This window comes from Eleginops maclovinus, chromosome 8 (genome assembly GCF_036324505.1).
Source record: "Eleginops maclovinus isolate JMC-PN-2008 ecotype Puerto Natales chromosome 8, JC_Emac_rtc_rv5, whole genome shotgun sequence".
NCBI lineage: Eukaryota > Metazoa > Chordata > Actinopteri > Perciformes > Eleginopidae > Eleginops > Eleginops maclovinus.
Genome location: NC_086356.1, coordinates 20,952,810 through 20,961,081, shown reverse-complemented (window position 1 = coordinate 20,961,081; position 8,272 = coordinate 20,952,810). Strand labels below are relative to the sequence as shown.

The following is an 8,272-nucleotide window of genomic DNA, read 5'->3' as shown; positions in this document are numbered from 1 at the left end:
TGAAAGTCCTCGGGCTGGGACTGTTATCAAGCACAAACAATTTGGAGCACGTTGGAGACTGTATGCCCAAGTACAAAAACATTCAGTGTCATGGCGAGTGTGTCAAAACGGCGGCCAAGATATGGTGTTCCATGTATCAGAAAGCGTTTAAAAATGTTTTATGTGTGGTCTTAAGATACTACTTATCAAATTTGAAGTGGATCTGATTAAATCTGTAGGATGTTGTTAAAGTATGAAGCATGAAAATGGCCAAAAATACAGCCAAAAATAAGAATCAGTACTTTATTTATCCCAAACTGGGAAATGTTTTCGTTGCAGCAGTGAAATACAAAAAGGAGCAAAACAAATACAAATAATTAGACCAAACTTATAAAGGCTGACTTTCTGTGATTTGAGACAATAGCCCAAACTGACTTTTTTCTGAGTCTACCTGTGATACACATGCCTGTTACATTCTATGGCCTTCAAAATAATGTGTGGAGAGAAAAATGTTGTAGTTTCTTCAATATTTTTTTTTGACGGATAGTGTTTAAGTAGTTTATTGATAAATGTTTAGCTTTTTAAAAACATATAAATCTATATGAAGAACAGATCAAGGTTAAAGCAGAGATTGTCGACCATTTGGCTTTAGACCACTTACAAACCAGAGCCAGGCTGGGCCATGTCTCAGATACATGCGAGCTGTGGCAGTAAAAGACCCTCCCCTCCTAACTTCTCACAAGAGTTCATTTAAACAAGAGAAAACCAAAAAGAGAAATTTGTGAAGAGGATCTTTGTTTTCCCTTCTTCCTTCCATTGAATCATCACATTACACCTCAGATTCATCAGCGGATGAAAATATGGGAGAAAAGATGTGATTAGTTATTAAAAGTAAGACTAATGCTAGCTGCAGACTGCTGTCAGGCTGACAGACTGCAGATCCGCTCACTGTTAGTCTGAGATAAGAGAGCAGCTGATAATCAATAGCCTCATCAACAAACGGAGATAAGACACAGGCCATCCTGAAATAACTGCAGATAGCAGGGAGACACATTCAAGAGACACTAGGTTTGAAAATGATTACTGTTTAGGTAAAAGTGTACATTGTACTTACAGTGTCACATTTGTTTTAATAAGGTTGATGTGATTTTCCAGACAGTCTTTCTCACAACACAAAACGCATGCAATGAACAGATTACTACATGTTTTATGCAAATAACAGAGTTGTCACCAGCTCACAGTGTGGCACACAGACAGAAGACACAAAGTTAAAAAACAAACTGCCTTTATACATAAAACTATGGTCCTAAATTTACAAAAAAAACATACTTTTCATAAAAATCTTATGTACAGCTTGCCTCCTATAAACATACTTCTTCAGGCACAAAACTCCACTGCTCCACTGTGGAAATCAGTTCAGAGACATACCATGAATTTGTTTGTATAGCTGACTCTAAACCTGTTGTAATCATTGGGTTTATTATTACATTCCGAAAAGATCTGAATCTGCACTAGATTTATCCCTTTTAAAAACATGTACACTCGTTAAAACATTTGCGACAAGAGCAGCTGCATTTGGGATTACTTCATATACAACAGTTTCACTGTTTTAGGAATGTGTGAGGCAACCGAAAAATGTTCATGTTGGTTCCATTCGACCTGCAGTCCTCAGATGCTCAGAGGTGTTGGAGTTTCCTGTGAGTCCTCCTGACCCCCATCGAGAAGATCTTTTTCACTCCGACAAAGAATGTCCCTCCTGAAGAAACAACTTCCCAGCTTTCCAACTCTGTTCCTCTCCTCCACTGCAGCAGCATTTAGACAAATACAATAAATATTTTTTTAGCTTATAAACTCTGGGTTTGTAAACGGATATTTAGTTCTGAAGCAGCAGCTGGAGAAATATTGCATAGTCCAGTCTCAGTGATTCAGCCTCCATTAAAGAGTCCATGAGAGGAGCAGGAGGGAGGGGATCAGCAGAGACAGGAGGGGCCCGAGGCTCCTGCAGGATGACGAGCGATACCACTGCACCTCCTGCGAGTCATCTGGGAGGAGAAAGAAGGACAAACAAGAATTATTATCACCATTTTAACTTTCTCATTCGAACCCTTCTCTGATATTCTGTCTCATCCTCTCTGTGGTTGCTCTGGTGTGAGCGTGCACTGCCGTGTATACCAGGTCTGGTGTTAGAGATCTGTTGCTTTTCTGTACTGCTGTTCAATTTGCTGCAAAAACTTTCCCTTTAGGGTTGATTAATGGTTAAGTAATGTTGGCATTTTTTAGTTCCTGAGTTATATTTTACTGGAAAGCACACAGTGAGAAACATGCTTCAGCATACACACGATAAACTATACAAATAAAGAGAAAATATATGGTACTTCTTTAACTGTAAAGTAATGAACTGACCCCTACTTGAAATCTCACTAATAGAAAGAATCTTGATCCTTTTTGATGGATCAGAAGATATATCAGGAGATGTCAACGCTGGTTTTTTAGTCGCAATTAGAAAACATACAGCCCTGACAAGCTCAAACCTTCAGAGGTCTCGCTCATATGTTTGTGTGGCACTGTGAGGTAGTTCTGCATGTCGGAATAAAAGCTTTGACATGTAAATGAGTAGGCGGGTGGGGTCATTCAGGTGCGTTCACACACAGTTGGAGTTTTAATTTCTTGTGTTCGGGATAAAACGTGTGAACGACAGCAGTCTGACTCTGGGTGTCGTCCAAACCCTCTCAGGTCGTTCACCTGAAACACTCCCCAGCACGGAAACTTCCAGCTGCATGTCACAGGAAGGAGGTTCATCATGCGCTGCCTGAACGCTCTGCATGAGCTAACCCGGAGCTCTGTGCGCTACATTAATGTTTGAACTCAGTCCCTTTAATACTCCTGCACAGCCCTCCGAGTCTTGCACATTCTACACAAAGCTATCCCTAATAAAACATGCACGGCTTTCCACTTTTCATACCAATACTGCACATGTTTCTTTTTGTTTAAGGAGTAATGTGTCATATTAAACTGTATGTTCTTTTTTGGTATATCTTTATTTAATTTTTAGTTTGTTTTTCTTACTATTTATCTTCTTTAACTGTTAATGTATGCACCATGTACACCACGGCAGATTCCCCATGTCTGTTTACCTACTTGGCAACAAAGCTGAATTTGATTCTGACCCAAGTGTAAGTCTCTGGTGTGGCTGCAGCCGAAAAGCTCATGGAGATGGGGTGGGGGGTGTTACTTACCACAGTCTTTGTGGAAGACGTGGGGGAAGCAGTGCAGAGTGCCGTAACCACAGCGACAGTACGAGCAGCCCTTCTGAACCCACTCTCCGTGAGGGATGGACCCACAGCTCCTGCAGGCACGCAGACATTTAGCATCACAATCAACACGAAATCTTGCCAAGTTTATTTTATTTTTAAGCTGCTATGGCATTTTGTTTCAAGAAACACATTTTTATTGGAAAATCACCCACTGACATCAGAAAGCTGGAAACGTTGGAACATTTCTGGCTTATTTTGATTATGGTATAAATAATCATTTAAACAATTTACAAATGTGGGAAAAAATAAAGTATATATCTATCCAAAATACAGTTCAAAATATTTTTTCCCAGCTAATTACAACATCTCAATTACGTAAATATCTCATCTTATTTCAAGACATCTAACCAAGCAAACTTTCACTTTTTTTTTGTACTTATGACAAGCGAAGACACCTTGTTTTTACTTGCTTTGGGAGCAGCAGTTTTCCAGTGAATCACTGCTGGTGCGAGAGGAGTGATGGAGGAAAGAGTGTGTGGTGTTTACCTGATGCGCTGGTCGTACTCGCAGCTCCTCCCGGTGAAGAAGGGAGGGCAGGCGCAGAAGCTGCCCAGGATGCAGGTCCCTCCGTTTTTACAGCAGCTGCGGCTCTGCTCAGCGCCTGAGAGGAAGATGCAGACATTAGAGGGGTCCCCAGCACGGTCTACATCTCCTGACGGTCTACATCTCCTGCAGTCACATAGATACTCAACACCTCCCCTAACGTAACCCCCCCCCCAATTTGCTGCACTTATCATATATGATTTCCCGTGCCACATTGTCTTTATTCATTTTCATTTTACATGGACACACACAAAAAAGAAGATGACATCACTGCTAAATTAGTACTTAACTGACATGACAGCACTTAAAGCAAAGAATAAAAGTAATGTGTAGTAAAGTACACAATACAATAAATAATACAAATAATGAGGAAAGTTTTCCTCTCTGTTCATTTCTTTAGAAGTATCCTCACTTTTCAGAAAATGCATAATAGGTTCCCAAATGGAATTAAAGGCCCCTTGTTTTCCTTTTGAGAGTTAGCAGGAGGACATCTCCCTGAGCCACTGTACCTCATCTGTGCTCATACAACAATGTGTTTCATTGTATTATTAAATTATTATTTTCTAAACACCAAATGATAATCTCCGATTTGACTTGGATAACTGGACCCCATTACTTCTATGGGTACTAAATGGTCTCTCTGTCAATGTGCTACTTTCTAGAGAACGCTCGGAGCAGCCGGGGGCCCGCTGTAGGGCCCTCGCACCTCAGTTTTAGCCCTCTCTCAGTATCTGTGAGACAAACCAGAGTCTCCATCTGGCAGCACATTCCTGTCCTCTGCTCCTCATCAGCAGGCAAACACCGAGAGTCAGAACAAACGTCTGAAAATAACAGAAACACACTAAAAGCCACTCAACCCCCCTGTGACTTACTTCCTGTGAGTCCGATGAAGGGCAGCATGGCGCTGGCGTCGCGGTGTTTACGGTCCCCGCTGTTTGGGGAACTCACCTGGGTAAACTGACCCAGGAACTCCTGGGAGGGCGGCTGGGATCTGTCCACCACAGAAGAAGATGAAGGTGGTGATAAAGACAAGGAGGATGAAGGGGGGTTCTGGCCTCTGATGCACTCGTCTCCCTCACAGCCTGAAATAAGAAAAATACAACAAGGTCAGGCCACGTCTTCATCAGAAACACTGACTGTAGAGGAAAAACATTAGTATGTCTTACTATATCTCGCCCCAGTACAGATAACGCATACTGTCTATCTGTCGGGTTTCAAAAGACCTGGTTGTTTTCTATTCATTTGCAATCTATTAAAAATCATAATTAATTTAGTGGGAATAGCTAAATAAATGGGTTTTTTTCAATTAAGAGCAAAGGTTGGAAATAACTAAGTACATTTACTCAAGTACTGTTCTATTCTGAGGTACTTGAGTATGTCCATGTTATGCTACTTAATACTTTTACTTCACTACATTTTAAATGGAAAGAAGGTCATTTTTTCCACTACATTTATTTAATACCACAAGCTTCTTTTAAGAAATTGCATCTCTAAAAATGCAACTATTGGACTAACTCTTTAAGTCGCAAAAGAGTCAAATTATTTAAGTATTTAACAAAAAGTCCATCAGAATAGTGTTGGTCTACGACAGTAAAATGAGGGCATAGTGCAAAACAATACTATCTAAAAATGTCACATATAATTATATACACACAATGTTTCTGCACAATAATTACTTTTTATACTTTTAAATGTTTTACTCTAACATAGATTCAAATATTTGATGATTGCAGGACTTATACTATGTGGATCCACATACCTGCAGCAGCACAGTGCAGATAGGTCGCCGCACACAACAGCACCCTGAAACACCCAACCATCATTATCAGAACACTGAGACAGTAGCACAACGGAACATTCAGAGCCACATGGAGTACGGCCTTACCTGAGCAGCTGAGTCCATCCCATGTCCCTGCAGAGACCCAAACAAATCCACAACAAAGCGAGAAGTCTCGAGACGAGACGAAGAGTGCAGAAAAGATTTGCAAAAGATTTTTAAAAAAGCAGTTATCTGATTCCCCTATTCAGAAGGTATACGTTTCCATGAAACAGTTGGTGTCCCGGGGGAAACAGCTGAGGGAGATGAGACTCGACCTGCAGTCATGGACCTCTGCTCTCCCTGATCTCTGATCACTCTCATAGGAGCCCGGAAGCCCCGCCTACTCCTGCTCTCTGTTTCCGACTGTCTTGTGCTCAGGTGGAATCAACAGCAGCGGACCCTCACCTGAAACACTTAGTTCGCGCGAACTAATAGTCAGTGTTCAGAGGTGGGAGAAGTACTCAGATCTTGTACTTGAGTAAAAGTACAAGTACTCAGATCTTGTACTTGAGTAAAAGTAGAAGTACCAGAGTGTAGGAATACTCTGACTGTCACAGTAAAAGTCCTGCATTCAAAATGTTCCTCCAGTGAAAGTAGAAAGTACTCTCATCTAAATGTACTTAAAGTAGCGACAGTAAAAGTAGTCATTGTTTGATTGGTCCATTTCAGAATAATATCTCTGATATGTTTTATAATTACTGATCATTAAAGTGTTCTCAGAGCTGGTAAAGGTGCAGCTAGTTTGAATGGCTTTGTATACTGCAGGGTAGCTGCTGGATTTACTCCAGGTGAACTAAAGTCTGATTTAAGGGTTGATTATATTTACCATCATTAATCCAGATCTGTAAAGTAACTAAAGGGATTAAATAAATGTAGTGGAGTAAAAGTACACCATTTACCTCTGAGTAGTAGTGGAGTAGAAGTACAAAGTAGCATAACATTGAAATACTAAATTCAACTACAAGTTGACCTTCAACAAAACTGTACTTCAGAACAGTACTTGAATAAATCTACAGTACAACACTGTGTTCAGTAATGTCTCACTGCTTCCTGCTCACACATTGGTCCTGTATATTTGGGTTGTGGTCTCTGTTTGTAACCCTTTGTGTTTTTCTGCCTTGTTATATAGTCTCTGAGTCTCTGGTACTTTGTATTGTTATGAGTGTCTTATATATCATTGTGTCTTGTACTGTTTTGTTTTCCATTTGTAAAATGGTGCATCTCAATCTTTGTCCTGAGATTGTCCTGTCGGATTGCCTTCAACAAAAGGAAAACTAATTCAATTAAAAAATATATTGTTCTGCAAGCTATCTATACAAGCTAATGATACTAGCAACATTTTTAAATTCAGGTAATGGTTCATTTTGCTCAAGAAGAAAGATAATTTCCCCAAAATAAAGCAACATATAAACCTACATTTTATATTTGCATTGAGTGTAAACTGACTGTTTGAGTTTTTTCCAGAGAGTGATGTTTGCAAAACTCAGTCCAACTCAGCATTAGCCTTTCTTAACCGTCAGTACAAATACCCAAAGTTAAGGGACATTTTTCATCTTCTCATAATCTAACCTAAAAATACAAAGTCAGAAGTAAATTATACAAAAGTATGAATGTTTGTCAACCAACAAATGTAAAATCGTGACACTGTAGACTCTGCCCCCATTTCTTCTTCAAGAGAAACATGGACTTTTCTTCAGATGTAGGTCATTCCTCCCCCTCTCTCTCACCTTGCACCTCCACCCCCTCTCTGTGTGTCTCTCACAGCCCCCCCCCCTTCATATACACGTGTATGATACCCTCACTCGCCCATCTAGTTCTGTGTTCACATGTTAATGTCGCACTGCTCTAAAGGAGGCTGTCTCCTGCCAACCACCTTCATGTCCTGCCTCTCTGTATTTCCAGTTTACATCCTCCAGTCTAAAGCACATCTTTAAACAATATACAGTATATAATGGGACAGGAAAGGTTGCTCCCAATCCCTTGATTCTCTCCCTTATAATAATGCTCAGTATGGCCTCTTTAATAGTATAAATATGTTTCAGAATGTTTCCTGGGTTGTAACAGTGATATAAAGAAAAAAGTGACAAAGCTATTATTATTTAGTAAAGAGATTCTAGGTGAGATTGCTTATTGCCCTTAAAAGCAAAACCAAAACAAACACATTTAAAACTCATATCCTCTATCACTATCCTGCAAGATTTGATTCAAACGCAATGTTTCCTGGTTCAATATTTTGCAGATTTCTTGTAGACTCTCTCGGAGTCGTATGTTATTTCTTATCAATGTGCAATCGTGTACACCTGTTAGGTTTGATTCCGATGCTGGACTTTTCTTTTTTAACAAAAAACTTAAAACTGCATTATTAACCGTTTGTTAAAAGAGCAGAGGCCATTGCTTTTATCATCTATCTGTTTAATTTCATCCGGCCCCAGATTGTGGTCTTTAGCTCATGGGGAGAAATTGCACTGTGTTATCATATTTGATTTAATTAAGAAAGGTTTGGACTTTTTTATCCACAATCTTGGAGTTCATTTTCTTTTTTCTTTCTATTCTAATCTCATCTGCGTAAATGAAATCCCTTTTCTCTCAGCCTTCTTCCTTCCTTAGAACCGTCACT

At 39.8% G+C, this 8,272-nt stretch overlaps 1 protein-coding gene across 1 annotated transcript; it reads right to left on the bottom strand.

Moving 5' to 3' along the window:
* Nucleotides 1-268: 268 nt before the first annotated feature.
* Nucleotides 269-7,202, bottom strand: tdgf1 (teratocarcinoma-derived growth factor 1). The gene is made up of 6 exons (XM_063889067.1): nt 5,722-7,202; nt 5,596-5,639; nt 4,709-4,918; nt 3,780-3,894; nt 3,216-3,325; nt 269-2,021 (listed from the first exon to the last, which is right to left on the bottom strand). Exons 1-6 carry the CDS (start codon nt 5,742-5,744, stop codon nt 1,915-1,917), a joined length of 609 nt encoding a protein of 202 aa, XP_063745137.1. The 5' UTR covers nt 5,745-7,202; the 3' UTR covers nt 269-1,914.
* Nucleotides 7,203-8,272: the final 1,070 nt, after the last annotated feature.